The sequence below is a fragment of the Schistocerca gregaria genome, chromosome 1 (genome assembly GCF_023897955.1).
Source record: "Schistocerca gregaria isolate iqSchGreg1 chromosome 1, iqSchGreg1.2, whole genome shotgun sequence".
Classification (NCBI taxonomy): Eukaryota; Metazoa; Arthropoda; class Insecta; order Orthoptera; family Acrididae; genus Schistocerca; species Schistocerca gregaria.
This window is the reverse complement of record NC_064920.1, coordinates 1,004,310,468-1,004,331,173: the sequence shown is the minus strand read 5'-3', so window position 1 is coordinate 1,004,331,173 and position 20,706 is coordinate 1,004,310,468. Positions and strand designations below refer to the sequence as shown.

The 20,706-nt window shown below is 45.4% G+C and overlaps 1 protein-coding gene across 2 annotated transcripts in view; it reads right to left on the bottom strand.

The window, feature by feature from the left end:
- LOC126278658 (mitogen-activated protein kinase kinase kinase 4) overlaps positions 1 to 20,706 on the bottom strand; it is a 184,663-nt gene that overhangs the window by 120,074 nt on the left and 43,883 nt on the right. For both annotated transcript variants that reach the window (XM_049978889.1, XM_049978878.1), the window contains exons 7-9: positions 17,855 to 18,149; positions 14,005 to 14,195; positions 13,440 to 13,818 (exon numbers count right to left, since the gene is read on the bottom strand). In XM_049978889.1, coding sequence (XP_049834846.1) covers positions 13,440 to 13,818; positions 14,005 to 14,195; positions 17,855 to 18,149 — 865 coding nt within the window. The remainder of the gene's footprint in view (positions 1 to 13,439; positions 13,819 to 14,004; positions 14,196 to 17,854; positions 18,150 to 20,706) is intronic.

Below are 20,706 nucleotides of genomic sequence, written 5' to 3'. Positions count from 1 at the left end.
ATTGAAAAATTTGTTTCACACAAATATGTCGATCGAAATAGTAGCACTTTTGCACCCTTATCGAGACTTGGAAACTCTACTTGAGGACGCAATCTAGACATCCTGGACAGTTTTAATGTAAAAATATTTGTCACTAAAACCAAAATTACCCAACAGGTCAATCAAAGACATCCGCATATGCATAGGGGTACTTTCAACTGAAATGGCAAACAGTCTCAAAAACAGCATTAAAGCAGACATATGGTTGACAGTGTTCTCAAAAGCTTATGAAACTATTATAATTCTTTCAGGGCCACAATGAATTCTTCAAACCTCTGATTTCCTATGCCAGTGAGCTTAGGGAACTGGACTGTGTTAGTCAAAATGTGTCCCTTCTACAAAACAATTTTCTTTTTGAATGCATCCCCATCAAATCATACAGAAGTTACCTAGCAATGTCTTACTGTGCTCAGTGGGCACTCAAGTCCACTTAAAATGCGAATTCTGCAAACCATTATGGATGTTCTAATTTTCATTCCTGTATTTCTTTTTCCTTCGTAACTTCAACAATAGTGAGTTTTAAATCAAAAAATTTTTCCAGCCATGCCCCTCGACTTAACCAACCTACTTTGCAGTACTATATGATGTTTACATACACTTACTTCATTTCCACTGCAAACAGTTGCAACTGAGAATGGAATAATGGATGTGACTTCAGAAATTTTACTACTCATAGCATCAATCTCTTCATAATTTTTTGCTCTTTCATTGTGAACTATATCTTTAAATTCTTTCTGCATGGTATAGTAATGTTGTTTCATAGCAAATATGCAGTACCCATCGTTTATGCGAATTCAGAATTCTCATCCATTTCTTCTAACATTCCAATTCATTTTAATGGATTGTGATGGCAGATTGCTACATCGTGTCTTTTTGTGCAAACAGCCACTGAAGCTGTGAATGTCCTTCATACAACGAGCGAACAGCAAAGGGTAAACAACGCTGACGCCACAATTCTGCTAAACTCAGAGAGCTGTACTGCCAAACTCAAGAGACTTGCATCAGCCGAAAAATGCCACACCGCAATGCTAAATGAAATGTCGTGCTTTCCCGGGTAGTTCTGAGGAGGACCAAGCAAAGCCAAGTAATAGGCAGGGCCTTGGCCCGCACAAGACCTGCACACAGTGCACGTGTGAAGTTTGGCATGTCATAGCCAGCCTTGTGATAAAGCGTACTATGTGTACCTAAAATGGCAGGTCTGAGTCATGAAAGATATTCTTTAGGGACACAATTCCTTTCATAATTTAGTGGAGAAGCAACTTCAGATACCACTAGGATAGAGGACTTTGTCAAATGTGATTTTGTGTTGAAGGCAATTTGTCTTCTGTTTTCAAATTTAGACCCCATTATACTGAAGTACAGATGGGTCTGTGGCATATGTGGCATATAGTCTCAGAAGATAACTTTGAATTTATGACAATGACCATTTTTTAAAAACTTTCAATAGTGTACAGTTGTCAAGTTACTTTTTTCTTTAATTGATTAGATTTAATATGTACAATAAAAATGAATTTTTTAATGAAGTAAATAAATATGATGTGAATAACTATAACGCAATTCAGAGGAATATTTTCAGTTTCAACATAACACTGAAAAACAACAAAGAAAGACAAAATAGCAATATACAGTGCTTCAAAAATAAGTCATAAGAAAAGAATGCCAAAACTGATAAAAAGTAACAACATAACTAATAAAATAACACCAAAATTGTTCATACAATAAAACAATTTTTTCCTGGCCCTGTCTACAGACAATTTCTCAGTTATCGTATGAAATTATTTGTGTCAATTGTTGACTATCATTTTATACCGATATTTAGTTCTTTATTCCCCCCGTCTTATCCTAATATGTGACTTCAGACACATAAATTTTACACCCAATCCTAGAAACCTCCTCCTAATGGTTAGTCTATTATATGTAAGATTAAGGAAACTTTATTAGCATTGAGCAAAAATGTTACTATTTTTAGTGACTCAGTTCTCCTTAAATTTTAACGTTACTTTTTCTTTTAAATAAACTAAAATCAATGTAATATTACTGGTGAATTGCTTTTACTGTTAAAGCATGAACTTTTTGCAATTACCTACCCAAATTGTATATCCAGATAAAAAGCGACTAATGGAGTCCTGCAACTCAAGGGAAAACATAGCCAAACAGAGAAGGGATAAAAAAAAAGTTTTGTTGGGATTTTAAACTGCTAGTGGGTGTGTACATTAGTGTCACTTCATTCCCGGGCATAAAAAATCAGTTGTATATATGGAGAAATGAGGCATAGAAATAAAGTTGGTTTGTAACATGAGGAAGGGCATACACTTTTACTGAAAGCTGGTTGGTTTTATTCATGATTCCATATATCATATTATTCCCCACTCTTTTAGCTACAAAACACTATTTTTCACCATAATCTATGCTGGAGGTCCTTTATGCCTGCATGATACCACTCTACTGGTCAACATCAGAGCCATCTTCCTGCATCCACAGCGTCCCCATATTCCATGCACTGCTTCCCATAGAGCGCATCCTCCATTGAGCCACACTCATGGACGTCAGAAGGCAAGACATCCTGGCTGTAGGGTAGATGAAGAATGGTCCAATACAGTTTTGAGTGCACAGACTTGTGTTAGAACTTGCATTGTCACGGGAGAGGAGGTGGAGGAGGAGTAGGAGGGGGGAGGAGGAGTAGAGGAAGCAGGAGGAGGTGGGGGGAGGAGGAGGGGGATAAGGTGGAGGAGGAGTAGGAGGGGGGAGGAGGAGTAGAGGGAGCAGGAGGAGGTGGGGGGAGGAGGAGGGGGATAAGGTGGGGGAGGAGGAGGTGGGGGAGCAGGAGGAGGTGGGGAGAGGAGGAGTGAGAGGATGAGGTGGGGGAGGAGGAAGAGGGAGAGGGGTAGGGGTAGGGGTAGGGGTAGGAGGAGGAGGGGGGGGTCGGAAGATTTGGGGGAGGAGAGGAGGGGGGAGGAGGAGGTGCAGGAAGGAGGAGGTGGGGTGGAGGAGGAGGTGGGGGGAAGGGGAGGTGCGGAGGAGGGAGGCAGGGTGGGGAGGAGGGAGGCAGGGTGGGGAGGAGGGAGGCAGGGAAGGAGGGAGGCAGGGGAGGAGATGGGGTAGAAGGGGAGGGGTAGGATGAGGGGTGTGGGGATGGGGGATGAGGAGGGGGATGGGGAGGGGAGGGCAGAGGGATGAGGAGAGTGAGGGGAGGAGGGGAGAGAGGACATGGGAGGAGGGGAGAGAGGGGAGGACGAGAGGGAGGGGAGGACGAGAGGGAGGGGAGGACGAGAGGGAGGGGAGGACGAGAGGGAGGGGAGGACGAGAGGGAGGGGAGGACGAGATGGAGGGGAGGACGAGAGGGAGGGGAGGAGGAGAGGGAGGGGAGGAGGGGAGGGAGGGGAGGAGGAGAGGGAGGGGAGGACGAGAGGGAGGGGAGGAGGAGAGGGAGGGGAGGAGGGGAGAGTGGCAGGAGGGGAGGGGAGCAGGGAGAGTGGCAGGAGGGGAGGGGAGCAGGGAGAGTGGGAGGAGGGGAGGGGAGGGGAGAGAGTGGGAGGAGGGAGAGCGGGAGGAGGGAGAGCGGGAGGAGGGAGAGCGGGAGGAGGGAGAGCGGGAGGAGGGAGAGCGGGAGGAGGGAGAGCGGGAGGAGGGAGAGGGGGAAGGGGTGGTGTTGAGAGGGGGAAGGGGTGGTGGTGAGAGGGGGAAGGGGTGGTGGTGAGAGGGGGAAGGGTGGTGGTGAGAGGGGGAAGGGGTGGAGGGGAGAGGGGAAAGGGAGGGCGGAAGAGGAGCAGTGAGAGGAGGGGGAGGGCGGAGGAGGGGGGAGGGCGGAGGAGGAGGGGTGAGGGGTAAGAGGAGGAGAGGAATAAGAGGAGGAGGGGTGGTGTGTGAGGAGGGGAGGGCGGAAGAGGGGTGGAGAGAAGAGGGGTGGGGAGAAGAGGGGAGGGCGGAAGAGGGGAGGGCGGAAGAGGGGAGGGCGGAAGAGGGGAGGGCAGGCGGAAGAGGGGGCGGCAGGCAGAAGAGGGGGCGGCAGGGCAGAAGAGGGGACGGCAGGGCAGAAGAGGGGACGGCAGGGCAGAAGAGGGGACGGCAGGGCAGAAGAGGGGACGGCAGGGCAGAAGAGGGGACGGCAGGGCAGAAGAGGGGACGGCAGGGCAGAAGAGGGGACGGCAGGGCAGAAGAGGGGACGGCAGGGCAGAAGAGGGGACGGCAGGGCAGAAGAGGGGACGGCAGGGCAGAAGAGGGGACGGCAGGGCAGAAGAGGGGACGGCAGGGCAGAAGAGGGGACGGCAGGGCAGAAGAGGGGACGGCAGGGCAGAAGAGGGGACGGCAGGGCAGAAGAGGGGACGGCAGGGCAGAAGAGGGGACGGCAGGGCAGAAGAGGGGACGGCAGGGCAGAAGAGGGGACGGCAGGGCAGAAGAGGGGACGGCAGGGCAGAAGAGGGGACGGCAGGGCAGAAGAGGGGACGGCAGGGCAGAAGAGGGGACGGCAGGGCAGAAGAGGGGACGGCAGGGCAGAAGAGGGGACGGGAGGGCAGAAGAGGGGACGGGAGGGCAGAAGAGGGGACGGGAGGGCAGAAGAGGGGACGGGAGGGCAGAAGAGGGGACGGGAGGGCAGAAGAGGGGACGGGAGGGCAGAAGAGGGGACGGGAGGGCAGAAGAGGGGACGGGAGGGCAGAAGAGGGGACGGCAGGGCAGAAGAGGGGACGGGAGGGCAGAAGAGGGGACGGGAGGGCAGAAGAGGGGACGGCAGGGCAGAAGAGGGGACGGGAGGGCAGAAGAGGGGACGGGAGGGCAGAAGAGGGGACGGGAGGGCAGAAGAGGGGACGGGAGGGCAGAAGAGGGGACGGGAGGGCAGAAGAGGGGACGGGAGGGCAGAAGAGGGGACGGGAGGGCAGAAGAGGGGACGGGAGGGCAGAAGAGGGGACGGGAGGGCAGAAGAGGGGACGGCAGGGCAGAAGAGGGGACGGCAGGGCAGAAGAGGGGACGGCAGGGCAGAAGAGGGGACGGCAGGGCAGAAGAGGGGACGGCAGGGCAGAAGAGGGGACGGCAGGGCAGAAGAGGGGACGGCAGGGCAGAAGAGGGGACGGCAGGGCAGAAGAGGGGACGGCAGGGCAGAAGAGGGGACGGCAGGGCAGAAGAGGGGACGGCAGGGCAGAAGAGGGGACGGCAGGGCAGAAGAGGGGACGGGAGGGCAGAAGAGGGGACGGGAGGGCAGAAGAGGGGACGGGAGGGCAGAAGAGGGGACGGGAGGGCAGAAGAGGGGACGGGAGGGCAGAAGAGGGGACGGGAGGGCAGAAGAGGGGACGGGAGGGCAGAAGAGGGGACGGGAGGGCAGAAGAGGGGACGGGAGGGCAGAAGAGGGGACGGGAGGGCAGAAGAGGGGACGGGAGGGCAGAAGAGGGGACGGGAGGGCAGAAGAGGGGACGGGAGGGCAGAAGAGGGGACGGGAGGGCAGAAGAGGGGACGGGAGGGCAGAAGAGGGGACGGGAGGGCAGAAGAGGGGACGGGAGGGCAGAAGAGGGGACGGGAGGGCAGAAGAGGGGACGGGAGGGCAGAAGAGGGGACGGGAGGGCAGAAGAGGGGACGGGAGGGCGGAAGAGGGGACGGGAGGGCGGAAGAGGGGACGGGAGGGCGGAAGAGGGGAGGGCAGAAGAGGGGAGGGCAGAAGAGGGGAGGGCAGAAGAGGGGAGGGCAGAAGAGGGGAGGGCAGAAGAGGGGAGGGCAGAAGAGGGGAGGGCAGAAGAGGGGAGGGCAGAAGAGGGGAGGGCAGAAGAGGGGAGGGCAGAAGAGGGGAGGGTGGAAGAGGAGGGGTGAGGGGTAAGAGGAGGAGGAGAGGAATAAGAAGTGGAGGAGGGGAGGTGTGTGAGGAGGAGGGGAGGGGTAGGAGCTGGGGAGGGGTAAGAGGAGGAGGGGAGGGATAAGAGGAGGAGGGGAGGGATAAGAGGGGGAGGGGAGGGATAAGAGGAGGAGGGGAGGTATAAAAGGAGGAGGGCAGAGGGGAGGGATAAGAAGAGGAGGGGAGGGTTAAGAGGATGGGAGGGTTAAGAGGAGGGGAGGGTTAGGAGGATGGGAGGGTTAAGAGGAGGGGAGGGTTAGGAGGAGGGAAGGGTTAGGAGGAGGGGAGGGTTAGGAGGAGGGGAGGGTTAGGAGGAGGGGGGTTAAGATTAGGGGGCCTAAGAGGAGGGGGGCTGAGAGGAGTGGAGGGGTAAGAGGAGGGGAAGGATGAGAGGAGGGGAGAGCAGGGGAGAGCAGGGTGAGAGGAGGGGGAGAGGAGGGGGCGAGGAGGGGGCGAGGAGGGGACGAGGAAGGGGAAGAGGAGGGGGAGAAGAAGGGGGAGAGGAGGGGGAGAGGAGGGGGAGAGGAGGGGGAGAGGAAGGGGGAGAGGAGGGGGAGAGGAGGGGGAGAGGAGGGGGAGAGGAGGGGGAGAGGAGGGGGAGAGGAGGGGGAGAGGAGGCGGAGAGGAGGGTAGAGCAGGCGGAGAGGAGGGTAGAGCAGGCGGAGAGGAGGGTAGAGCAGGCGGAGAGGAGGGTAGAGCAGGCGGAGAGGAGGGTAGAGCAGGCGGAGAGGAGGGTAGAGCAGGCGGAGAGGAGGGTAGAGCAGGCGGAGAGGAGGGTAGAGCAGGGGGAGAGGAGGGTAGAGCAGGGGGAGAGGAGGGTAGAGCAGGGGGAGAGGAGGGTAGAGCAGGGGGAGAGGAGGGTAGCGCAGGGGGAGAGGAGGGTAGAGCAGGCGGAGAGCAGGCGGAGAGCAGGCGGAGAGGAGGGGGAGAGGAGGGGGAGAGGAGGGGGAGAGGAGGGGGAGAAGAGGGGGAGAAGAGGGGGGAGAGGAGGGGGAGAAGAGGGGGAGAAGAGGGGGAGAAGAGGGGGAGAAGAGGGGGAGAAGAGGGCGAGAAGAGGGCGAGAAGAGGGCGAGAAGAGGGCGAGAAGAGGGCGAGAAGAGGGCGAGAAGAGGGCGAGAAGAGGGCGAGAAGAGGGCGAGAAGAGGGCGAGAAGAGGGCGAGAGGATGGGACAGGGGAGAGGATGGGACAGGGGAGAGGAGGGGACAGGGGAGAGGAGGGGACAGGGGAGAGGAGGGGACAGGGGAGAGGAGGGGACAGGGGAGAGGAGGGGACAGGGGAGAGGAGGGGACAGGGGAGAGGAGGGGATAGGGAAGAGGAGTGAAGAGGAGGGGAGAGGAGGAGGGGATGATGAAGAGGAGGGGATGAGGAAGAGGAGGGGAGAGGAGGAGGGGATGAGGAAGAGGAAGGGAGAGGAGGAGGGGTGGGGAGGAGGGGAGAGTAGTTCATTTGCATTTTTGTGCAAAAAATGCGCTAACATTGTTTCTTCAGATCCCTGAGGGTAACACAATAAGATTATTGCACATGAGGGAGACCATTAAACAGAATAATCCCTTCAGTGCCACAGAAGACTACCGTCATGACTTTACCAGCTGAGGATGTGGCTTTGAACATTTTCTTCAGAAGAGAGGTGGTGTGGTGCCATTCCACAAATTGCCGTTCTGTTTCCGATTAGATGTTTCATCACCTGTGACCGACGTTCAACAATACATTGTCAAGCTCAATCCCGCAATGTGGAAGCAACTTTGAAAAGACAGTCTTTCCATTACTCTTTGTGGTCTTCTGTTAGGCAGTGAGGGACCAGTGGGTACATAGGGTACATACCACACTGGTGGATGAGTGTGTCAACACTACCGACGGAGACGTCCAGCTGAGCAGTGAGGTGTTTTATTGTGATCCACTGACCACATCAAATGAGAGTTTTTGCATATTCCAGCACTGCAGGAGTCAGAACTGTGTACAGCTGGCTGGAATGCAGGAGATCATACAAGTTTCCGCGACCTTGTTGTGACGACGACACTTCACCCAATGACTCACCATGATTTTGTTCACTGCCAGGCCTCCATAGAAATTCTGCAAGTGCTTATGAATATCTGCGATTCTCTTGTTTCTTGACAAATGAAACCCAATGACAGCTCTCTGCTTGAAATGCACCACCATTAAAGAGGCCACTCTGAAGGCTTCGTATGGTGCCGCCACCTATCAGAAGTTCATGTAACTACAGGGACTGAAGTGGGAACATTTCCTCGTTCTTACAGAAAGTTCCACGTTTTTTCAACCATAATAGGCTGGGGAAAAAAAGTGTTGCATTACTTATTGAACAACCCTCGTATACTTCCTCACGATTAAAGACAGGATATTTTCTATTTATTGGCCTATTTTGGTGTTATTTTTTGTCAATCACAATGTTATTTTCTGAAAGCTTGTTTCTCAAGTGCATTTTTTTTAATGGATTCAGAGTTATATTTCCAATAAAAATATGTATCTATGAAATACATAACTTTATTGTCATTGCATATTTAATTAAATTCCATTATTGGAAAAAACAAACTACATATTAAATCCATTAAATCTAATGAAAAAGAAAGCTGATACTCACCATATAGCAGAGATGTTGAGTTGCAGATAGGCACAACAAAACGACTGTAACAAATTAGCTTTTGGCCAGTCCGGCCTTCATCAAAAATAAGAAAACACACACACACACACACACACACACACGGCTGCAGTCTCTGGCAACTGAAGCCACACTGTGAGCAACAACATCAGTGCATGACTGGAGTGCCGACAGGGTGGGGGTAAGGAGGAGGCTGAGGCAGGGGGGAAGGGATAATAGTGGGGGGGGGGGGGGGCAGTGAAGTTCTGCTGGGGAGCATGCAGGGATGCAGTGGAGAGAGGGTAGGGCAGATATGTACAGTTGGGAAGTTAGACGGGGCAGATGGTATTGTGGAATGAAGTCTGCGTATTGTTGGAATGGTAACTGGGAAGGGGCTGAATGATGGTTGAGGCCAGGAGGGTTAAGAGAACATAGGATACACTGCGATGGAAGTTCCCATCTGTGCAATTCAGAAAAGCTGGTGTTGGTGGGAAGGATCCATATGGCACAGGCTGTGAAGCTGACATTGAAATGAAGGATGTTACGTTGAGCAGTGTGCTCTGCAACAGGGTTGTCCACTTGTTTATTGGCCACAGTTTGTAGGTGGCCTTTCATGTTGGTCGTCATGCCCACATAAAATGCAGCACATTGGTTGCAGCTGAGCTAGTAGATCACATGACTCGTTTCACAGCTAGCCCTGCCTTTGATGGGATAGGTGTTGTTTGTGACTGGACTGGAGTAGGTGGTGGTGGGAGGATGTATGGGACAAGTCTTGCATCTAGGTCTGTTACAGGGATATGAGCCATGAGGTAAGGGGTTGGGAGCAAGGGTTGTGTAGGAATGGAGGAGTATATTGTGCAGGTTCGGTGGACTGCAGAATGCCATTGTGGGATGGATGGCAAGGACAGTGGACAAGACATTTCTCATTTCATTTCGGAGCACAACGAGAGGTAGTTGTAATTGGAGCTTGTAATTCAGATGCTCTAGTCCTGGGTGGTACTGAGTTATGAGGGGAATGCTGCTCTGTGGCCAGACGATAAGACTTTGGGAGGTGGTGAGAGACTGGGAAGATACGGCACGAGAGTTTTGTTTTTGTACAAGGTTGGGAGGATAACTTCAATCTGTAAAGGCTCCAGTGAGACCCTCGGTATATTTCGAGAGGGACCTCTCGTCACTGCAGATGCAACATCCACGGTTGGCTAGGCTGCATTGAAGGGACTTCTTGGTATGGAACAGGTGCTCCCCAGCAGCACTTCACTTCACTGTCCCGCACCCCAACCTGCTATCCCTCATCCTCCCTGCCCCAGCCTCCTCCTTACCCCCGCCCAGTCAAATCTCCCATACGGCACTGGTGCTGCTGCTTTGCTTGCAGTGTGGCTTCAGTTGCCAAGTTGCCAGAGACTGCAGTCGTGTGTGTGTGTGTGTGTGTGTGTGTGTGTGTGTGTGTGTGTGTGTGTGTGTGTGTCCATGTTTGATGAAGGTCATACTGGCCAAAATCTAATTTGTGACTTTTTTTTCTGCCTCTCTGCGACTCAGCATCTACACTATATGGTGACTAGCAACTTTATTTTTTATAACATTGTTACATTCCATCAAGGATTTTCCATTGTTTGAGCTATTAAATCTATTCATTTAAAAAACAATTAACTTGGTAACAAACAATTATGAAAGTTTTCAAAAGAAGCCACTGTTATAACTTCACAGTTCTCTTTCAATGTATTATGCTGCTGAACTTTCAACATTTCACTTAAGGGTTATGCAACACTTCAGAACATCTATATCGCAGATGCTTGCTATCCCAGGTTTACATACCAGGCTCTTTGCCATGTGATCATTAATACATCTACATCCATACCCTGAAAACAACTGTTAAATCATGGAGGAGGAGAAAGAGTAGGAAGAGGAAATTAGTATTTAATGTCCGTCAACAACGAGGTCATTAAATATGGAGCACAAACTCAGATTAGGGAAGGAAATTGGCAATGCCCCTCCAAAGGAACCATCCCAGTATTTGCCTGAAGTTGTCTTAGGAAAACATGGAAAACCTAAATCAGGATGACCGGATACAGGTTTGAACCATTTTTGTCTCGAATGCAAGTCCGGTGTGCTAACCATGGCACCACCTCGCTCGCTTTTAAATCATGGAAGGATACTTTGTACAATACCGCTTATTAGAGCCTTTTCACTTTCCATTCACATGAGGACAGCGGAAAGAATGATTAAACTCTTTTTGTCTACTGCGACAAACAGACCACCTCCACTATAGCTCACGCACGATACGATGGCTAATGCGCAGAGACCAATTTTCTTCCAAAGTGCTGGGTGAGTTCATTCGTTTGTTTGTTCGGAAGGGGAGATTAACAGTGTCTGAAACCTTTCGGCCGTTAGGCGATTATAGAATCTAGGTGCAGGCCTGCAATCTTTCTCAAATGATTTCACAGAAAATATTCGGTAAAGAAAATTCATTTTGCTTTACTTTACAGGTTGATGATGACATGCCCATCATCACGTTAATGGTCACAGTTATTGTGTTATTTAAGTGAAAGTAAGACACTGCATGTATATGAAAATGTTTGCATTGAAAAGCAGATGTCGCAACGATTTTGTGTTTGGTGTATACTACATAATATTTAGCAGCATATGGAATTTAGCTAATGTATTGCATTTTTCGTTAGACTTGGGTGGAGGTCTCCCTCCCACCAATCTTGAGAAATTTGATCTGACGTAGCACACTCATTTGTGATTGCGGAGCGCCAGTTATAAAGCCAGAGCGAAATATCCAAAGCATTCCCCATATTTCATAAACTTTTTTCAGATATCGCAATGAGATTTTGGCAAATGATAGGATGCAAAGAGGACAGTATTTTGCTGTAAGGGTATTATGCAAAATTTCATTATCTACCATGTTATTCCACAAACTACAGACTTTTTCGATGAAATAATGCAATTTTTAAGGGCCACCAATAGCTGGTGAAACAAGAAATACTAAGGGTTTTGGAACAACATAACTGAAAACATAACACATTTATTTTGTACCACAAAAGTGCTTTTTCATAAGCCACATTAGTACTCTACCTTAAGTATGTTCCTACAAACCCCAAAGCCAAAATCTCCATTCATCAATGTCTACCTCCTCCGCTCCCTACATAATTTGGTAGCCCCAGATCACTAAAGTTTGAGAAATGATTCCTTTTATCTAGTAGTAGTAGTAGTAGTAGTAGTAGTAGTAGTAGACAGAGCCTAACTCAGTTAATCATCTTAAATGAAAGCTTTAAAATAAAAGCACATTAATTTGGCAAAAGAATGGGATGAATTTTTTAAAATAAAAAACATCAGTAAGTAAATGAAGTAGTCACCAAGAATATTGAGCCAAGGGATACATACACAGCAAGACAGACTGAAAGAAAATCAGTGTGAAAACAGGGAATCTACACTGCTGCTTATTAAAGTTCCAACACCAGATAAGATGGAAAATAACAAAATTTTACATACTGTGTGAATACAGTATGGCATGAAGAATACATGATTACATTTATAGGTGATTTGAGGATATACAGGTGTAAAATGTAAGATACCGAGCTGCCTCTTCTGGCAGCAAAAATAGCTTGTAAAAGGCATGAGTCGATCTGAGCTTGGAAGGAAGATACAGACATATATGACATTCCATACTGCTCAACATTCCACCAGAGTTCATCAATCACAGAGGTCGGCAAGTGGTGATATATGTCAGTCTCTCAGCAATGCATGACCATACATTTTTAATAGGAGAGAGATCTGGAGGATGTGCTGGTAAGGTAGGTCCAGATGGCACAGGCATCATGCAGTCTTGCTTTTGCTTGTTGAAAGATATGCCACAAAGCCCTCTACAAGGGGAGACAGCCACAGGCCTTAAGACATCAGAAATTTAACATCTGCTGTTCAAATTAGCAGCTATGCAAACCTGAGGTGATCTGAGTTGTGTACCTAGTGCCGCCTGATATAATCGCAAAGTATTAGGCACATATCACAAAGTTCAATCCGACAACATTTGTTCTCTTCGGATGCTCCACAAAAAGATACAGACTGTGATGCTTTATGCAGCTGGGACTCACTCCTTTCTCTGCTGCCATGTCCAGGGAAGCTGCAAGAATGGTTGCCATGTTAACAGGCTGTTGAGCTCCAGACAGCATCACACTGTTGTGTGCGTACTTGTCTTACTCCACCAAACTCATTTCCTGACCATGGTATATACGCCACAATCCTGCCCATATCAAAACGGTACATGTTGACAGATGTTTCTCCTTCTTACATAGAGCATAACACAACATTCTCACCAACAACCAATACTCAAACGTGATTTCTGAAAGAGAAATCCCAATGTACAGGTAACATTATTCCTGCTTACTTCATGTGGCTTGTGCTGAAATGTCAATCATTTGCATATCCTGACACATCATGCCACTGTGTCATTTGTTAGATGTTTCCTTCATGCTGTTACAATTTTATTGGCTGGCAGTGTACTCAAAGAAACACTGCATATAACAAAATTAACAATATTTGCAATTTATTTGGTGTATTATTGAAAGGGTGCAGATTAATTGTAAGTCACTCCATCTCACTGTCACACATCTCTCACTTATTGCTTTTCTTATTACATACCAAAGAAGAAATGTTTTGCCCTGGAGATCAAGATTTAGTTGGTCTTTTTCTATTTTATTATTAACCACATTTTTTTATAATTAATATGTCTTGGATATCTTGCACTTACATCTGTTTCTAATTTTCATACCCTCCTTATTTCTGACTACTGCATAAATTATTCATTTCCTTTGTTCAAGAGCACTTACACAGTTGCATCATATCCTATTCACAATACAAATATTCCAAAAATAGAAAGCTCTTGCATATTATTGTATGCTTATGTGTAACACAAATGCAGAAAGGTGCATATGATTATACGCTATCGTGTAACACAAATGCAAAAAGAAAAAGATAATAACATATTAAACTACCTTATCTTGTGACTCTACTTCATGTTTCTTATCTCTTTCAACTGGTTTGCAAAGTGTTGCTTTTGATTTGATGAGGATATGCCGATGCAATTTTTCCACAAAATTTAAGGATTTTCTCAGACCTTTTGTCTTCAACATGTCTTCAATGTATTTACGGTATGGATTTATTGGCGATGGTTTTTTGCTGTGTGTCGCAGGATACGATTTGTTAATTGAACTTGAATAATATTCCATTACGTTTTCCTCCTCATCACATGAGTTTGTTGAACCATGAGATGATATATTTGAATTATTTGAATCTGATGGACTGCTAGTTTCAACATCAAACTGAATCCTGTTTTTGTTCTTGGGGATCACCTTCCTTGGAGGTGATGTGGACCTGCAAAACACAGCCCAGACTAACTATTGTATTTAATAAAATGAGCACCATATCTACTGGTTACTAAAGATTACCATAGTAAAAAGTTCTCTAAATATTAAAACCTTCTAGCATAAAAATTTGAAGTCAAAATAATAAAAACAACACTAAATAATAACAACAAACAATAATAATAATCAGAATTACCTAGTATTTTGCTCTTGTGAGGTGCTGGGCTCTTCACTTGCAGATGTGTCAGTAGCTATGCCTGATGTATTATCATCTTCACCAACATGAGGCCAGTTTATGCCTTTGGACTCTAATCGTAACAACAGTTTGCCCAAAATTATTAATACTAGACGCTGATGTTTAGTCATGTTGTACCAAAGACACATGGCCTGCAAAAAGAAAAAAAATAATATAAATGCATGGGGAAAATATCATCAACTATCAGGCTACATTCTGTCTAGAGAAATCATTAACCAGTAGAAGTAGTTTCAGTAGTAGTTGTTGTAATGTGCTTCCTGTTTGTTTTAGAAAACTCAGTGGTGTTATTAATGCCAACCCAATAAGAACTCCTTGTCGAAGTATATATATAAAAAAAAAAAAAAAAAAAAAAAAAAAAAAAAAAAAAATTAGAAAAGTAAAAATGAAACACTGATGAAACATGAAACTGATATATAAAAAGTAAAAGGTACATATATGTCAAAGTCCTACTGATCAGGAGGTTATGATGCAATGCTTTTGTTGTCAACAGCATAATTAGTAATTCTTTCTGTAATAAAGTGATCAAATTTCCAGTCAAACCATTTAATGGCTTCTGATCAGCATACAGACCACAGTTGTTAAAATGTGATGCACTGTTACGGTTGACAAACCTTCATCACACTCTGATGATTCTTTCTGATAAAGAGTGAAGCACTAGCTGTAAAAGCTAGTGATTCTGAAGCAGAGTGATTTCGTATTTTGTGATACCATGAGCCCCAGCTCCTGAAATTCTGGTAAATTATTACTGTTATTTTAATTTTATGCAGAGAATTTAGATGGAGGCAATGATCTTCGCGGCGACGCTGCTCAACAATAGAGGTACGTGAATGTGTTCATCTTTTTCCTTTCATGGCCGCTACCGTCAATTTCAATATATTTGCCGCGACATTCAGAACCTGCAGTCTTTCTTTTCACTTAATTTCGAAGTCCACGCATTTACGTTCTAAGATGAACAAATGCATTTAACTGTAATTCTTTTTATCCAGGCCACGGGGGATGATTACACTGAAAATGTGCCTGCCTCTATCCTGTTCGTTATGTTCACATACATTTGAATGTGTACAAGTGTAACTATATTTCCTACACAGTATATGCTTTTTATTTATTTATTATTTTTTCACCACTCATTCACGAATGTACGTGTCCTCTTATTTGATGTAGTCAGTCAGCTGTATTCTTTAATAACATTATTTGTAATCAGTGGCTTAGTTTCCACAATTGATCTTTGCCTGTGTCGCAACAGCACTTCACGCGAAATATTTTTACGTGACATCCACAACAACTTTTACTTCAAAATTTCGATGACCTACTCAATAAAGATTTTTCTAACAACAACAATAGCAAAACATAATAATATGAAAGGAGATGTTACACTCTCCATCATGCACTGCTGCTGCTGCTGCTTGTAGTCTGGTTTCAGCTGCCAGAGACTGTGGTCAGTGTGTGTTGTGTGTTCTATTTTTGACAAAGGTCTTGTTGGCCAAAGCCTTATTCTGTGAAAGTCTTTTTGTTGTGCCTATCTGCAAGTCAGCATCTCTGCTATATGGTGAGTAGCACCTATCCTTTTCCAAGGTGTGTGTGTTATATATGAGAGAGAGAGAGAGAGAGAGAGAGAGAGAGAGAGAGAGAGAGAGAGGGCAAGAATCTATGGAGAAGATAGTATAGTGTAATATACAGATTACCTAACCGACAAAAGCAAATTTGAAGATAGTAAACTTCCTTATTTTAAGATCATTTACAGGAAAAGTTGAATGTATTGGACATCCCATTATTCCCAGTTACGTTACAATAGATTTTCTGAAATAGTGTCTGAAATCAAATTTTAAAAGAGGTGGAATGATCATAAAAGGTCAGTCTTGAAAGAAGAAGAATATGATCTAACATATGGAAGTTGAATGTGTTTAAATTTGCTTTTGTCACTTAGGTATTTTGTATGTCATCACATCATACTATCTTCTCTCTAGCTTCCTGCCATTGGTTGCCTCACGTGCTATTCCTCTTTATTTAGATGTACCTGATAATGCTATTCTAACTTTGTGAAACTGGTAGTATTATTAAAGGATCATACAACTGTTGTTAGTATTTTCAAGAATGACCAGTTCAGTCCATAGACCCTTCCAGTGTTGCACATCAAATCATTCATTACATTTAATGCACGTACTTTAAAGATCCTTGGCTGCAGTAGCCAGTAGAGCCTCACATCCTTAAAACTAAAGGCAAATAAGAAATTGTTGAACACTAGGGTTTTTTGTCCTGTTGACATCGAAGTCATAATAGACGGTGAAATTTATACATGGAAATATTATAGCACCTTTATCTCTCAAGCTCAGAGGCCACAATTCTGATTGGTGTGTCATCATTACAAGGCTAAAGGAATAATGGCAAATCATCGAGTTCTTTGTTGTGGTGGATACTCTACTTATAATAATGGCAAATAGAATGATACTTAGCACACCATCATATCTTAAATAAATGTGAGATATTTTCCCAACTCAATAACTGAAAGATTGTAATGCAAGGAAAGTTTGCAGTAAGAGCAGAATATAGCCACTGCTACAAACCTTATCTTGTATATTTACACTCAAACACTATCCAACATCATTTCAATTAGTTTTTCTATGTGAAGTCATTCTCAGATCACGCATATCTGATGTGTAGCTTCCTATACATGTTACAAGTAATTCCAAAAATTCTTACCTCTCAGTATTCAAACTCTACCTTTATGAGCCCAGTAAGTCAAGGCCACTGAAATTTTGTGACAAAAATGCAAAGGTTTTCATCATTTTTGAGGTGATGGCTTTTACTGAATAATCAAGCTACATCCCTGAGAGGTAGTACACCAGTTTAAATCAGGCTGTTTTAGATCAACAGCCCACTCATAGACAACTAGTCACTGGAGTGCAGCTGAGCAAATGCTGGCAGACACGCAGGCGGGTCATAGTCTACATAATAGTACTACCATGGTCAAATGTCCACATGCAGAGATGGCCAAGTGGCTAATGCACATGCATAACACATGCAGTAGCAGAACTTGGAGGGTACCCTATACGGCCTGTGACTGCTTGCAGGTGAGCTGAGAGTACTTGCAGGTATCCGTACCCTATGGGGCAACATGTCATATTACAACCAATGAAGCTGAGATCATTTACGTATATCTGCCTGTGTCTGTATATGTGTGGGTGGATATGTGAGTGTGTGTGACTGTATACCTGTCCTTTTTTCTCCCTAAGGTAAATCTTTCCGCTCGCGGGATTGGAATGACTCCTTACCCTCTCCCCTAAAACCCACATCCTTACGTCTTTCCTTCTCCTTCCCTCTTTTCTGATGAAGCAACCTTGTGTTGCGAAAACTTGAAATTTATGTGTGTTTTTTATTGTGTCTATCTACCAGCGCTTTCCCATTTGGTAAGTAACAGCATCTTTATATATATTGGATTCAGTTGATGGGTTTCATCACTGATATCCAGAACAGAGTATGAGTATAGGAATTTTGTACACTACAAGCCACCATTTCTTTTACACTTATGTTTTCAAAAGGCTTCAGAAATTTAACTTCAATTATGTTGTGTAAACTGAACAGTAACATCACAAATTACAGTACACCTGACTTATAATTTATAATGGCAGTTGAAATACATCCATATACTTTAATATTACTGCACTTACATAATTCAGCTTCATAATGTAAATGAGAGGCAGAGAGATTATAGAATAAGAAACAAACAAACCCATCACCTTTCTTTGGGATATTGTTATAGTGACTAAAAAAATCAAGGAAAGAAAAACAATACCTTGACTCTTCCTACAAATTCTGAGCTCTTGTACAATGGGTACTGCGCTCCTACAGCCTTGCAGGATGGGTACAGTGACTCAGCAACTTCTAACCTATTCAGAAGTTCTTCGACTTCCTTCAGAGCTGCATTTTGGTTCTCTGTGCAGACTTTACAAAATACTGACAAACATCCAGTGCAGACTTGTACATCTGATTTGGGTTGTGATGTATTATCTGTCCCATCTGAGCTGACACCACTGTCACTAGCTTGTGTTGACATTTTATTGGGTAGCTTAGAAGCTTTTTTTTGAAACCTGTAAAATTAGAAAATAATATTTTGTTACTACTACTATATCTACATCTATTAATGGGAGAAAAATTATTAATGGAGGATCCTGGAAAAGACACAAATTATGGAAGGAATAAAAGTCACCACTAAACTTATTTTTGTGGAAATGAAGTTGAAGGACACATATGAGTGAGAATAGGAGGGAGGGAGGGAGGGAGGGAGGGAGGGAGGGAGGGAGGGAGGGAGGGAGGGAGGGAGGGAGGGAGGGAGGGAGGGAGGGAGGGAGGGTGGGAGGGAGGGAGGGAGGGAGGGAGGGTGGGAGGGAGGGTGGGAGGGAGGGAGGGAGGGAGGGGGGAAAGTGTGAGTGTGTGTGTGTGTGTGTGTGTGTGTGTGTGTGTGTAAAGCTCAGCAATGTTTCCAGTTTCGTTTAAGTCCCTATCAGCCACTCAACTTGTTCCTTCATTTACAACAGAAACTAGAAATGATGCTTTGACTGAATAATGAGAAAGATTTATTAGCTGATTTTAAAATAAAAGTATTTTCCTAACTGCATAAAAAAGTGGAAAAAGATTTATGAATCTGGCTTTCTTTAAACAGAGGAAAGAAAAGTGAGAAGAGTTTATAAAGAACTCCTCACAGTAGGATGTAATGAAAACACGTAATAGACAAAAACTGGTAACAGAGCGCAACATATATCATCTCAGATTTTCCATTCTGTAATCTCTTCTCAGAATTACTGTTGAATTTCAAGTTGGTAACAGTTCTATCACGCATCTTTATTTGACATTAAGTAATTAAAATTCACTTTCTAATATTCGCGTCTGCCTTTAAAACTCAACCACAGAAATCACATGAGACTTTGTGGGAGCAAATAATATTAGGGACCTGTTCATACACTGATGGCGAAAAATGGCAACATTCAACAAAAACTATTCTATGTTGTTGTTGTTGTTGTTGCGGTCTTCAGTCCAGAGACTGGTTTGATGTAGCTCTCCATGCTACTCTATCCTGTTCAAGCTTCTTCATCTCCCAGTACCTACTGCAACCTTCATCCTTCTGAATCTGTTTAGTGTATTCATCTCTTGGTCTCCCTCTACAATTTTTACCCTCTGTGCTATAGTAATGAAATTTTGGGAATACATTTGTATAGGTAAAAAATTTAAGTGATTAACATTGCAAGATCACAGGTTAATGTGAGTGGGAGATAAGCCATTGAAAATGTGAAATGCTGGTACATTAATAACCAGCGTAACTTCCAGAATGTTGAATTCAAGCATGCAAATGTGTATGCATTCTGTTGTACATGTGCCAGATGTCCTAGTATGGGACAAAGTTCCATGGCTGTTACAATGGTCAGTCAATACAAAGATGGTTCATGCTGGTTGTGGAAGGTGCTAGAGTTTCCTTCCAATGAAGTCTCATATGTGCTCTACTGGAGACAGATCTGGTGATTGAGCAGGCCAAGGCAATATTTGACACTCTGCAGAGAACATTGTCTTATGACAGCAGTATGTGGGAAAACATTATCCTGATGAAAAACACTCCCAGGAATGCTGTTCATGTATAGCAGCACAACAGGTGGAATCACCCAGAATGATGTACAAATTTGCAGTCAGGGTGCGTGGGATAAACACAAGAGTGCTCCCGTTGTCATATGAAATTATATCCCATAACTCCAAGTGTAGGTCCAGTGTGTCTATCATGCAGACAGGTTGGTTGCAGGACCTAAAGGCCTCTTCCTAATCAACACACGGCTGTCACTGGCACTGAAGCAGAATCAACTTTCATCAGAAAATGCAACAGACATCCACCCTCATTTGACAGCACTGAAGTGACAAATAGCTATGGTTTGGGTCAAATGGTTTATAACAGTTCATTGAGTTACTGTGGAGTCAACTGTAGCTCAAACTGCTGCCAGTGCACCAGAGCTGTATGTCCAACACGATGATCTTTCCTTTCCGTAGTGTCGTCCGGAGCCTGGTCGTCTCGCAACCATACATTCACATGACCACTGCAGCCAGAAATCACGTACAGTGGCTACATTCCTGCAAAGTTTTTCTGCATAATTGCAGAAGGACCATCCAGCTTCTTGTGGCCCTAGTATGTGACCTCATTCAAACTCTACGAGGTGCTGATAATGATGACTTTGTTGCTTAAAGAATTCTTGACTAACATATACTCACCACGTGCAATCCCAAAGGTAACTAATGCCTATGAGCATTACAGAGTGTATTTAAAGCAAACTTAATTTGCATCATCGCAGTGGTGTTACTAGCACCACTCTTATCTGTATAGACACCATCGTTCAGTCATAGAAACAAACCTACCTACTTTTGTTTGTATTGCACAACTCTTCTTGGCATCGCGTTTTTCTTCCCCCTCCCCCCCCCCCCAAAAAAAATATAATAATAATATAATTTAAAATAAAATTCTTTGAGTGTATTTGCTCAATTCAAAAAAGCCTACAGGAAGGGGTGGGGGGTGGGAGGGACATAGTAAAACCCCAAATGTAAGCATTATGCAATAACTACAAAGTTTGACAGCAGTTGTTCCACAACTGAATTGACAAGTTCACAAATTTT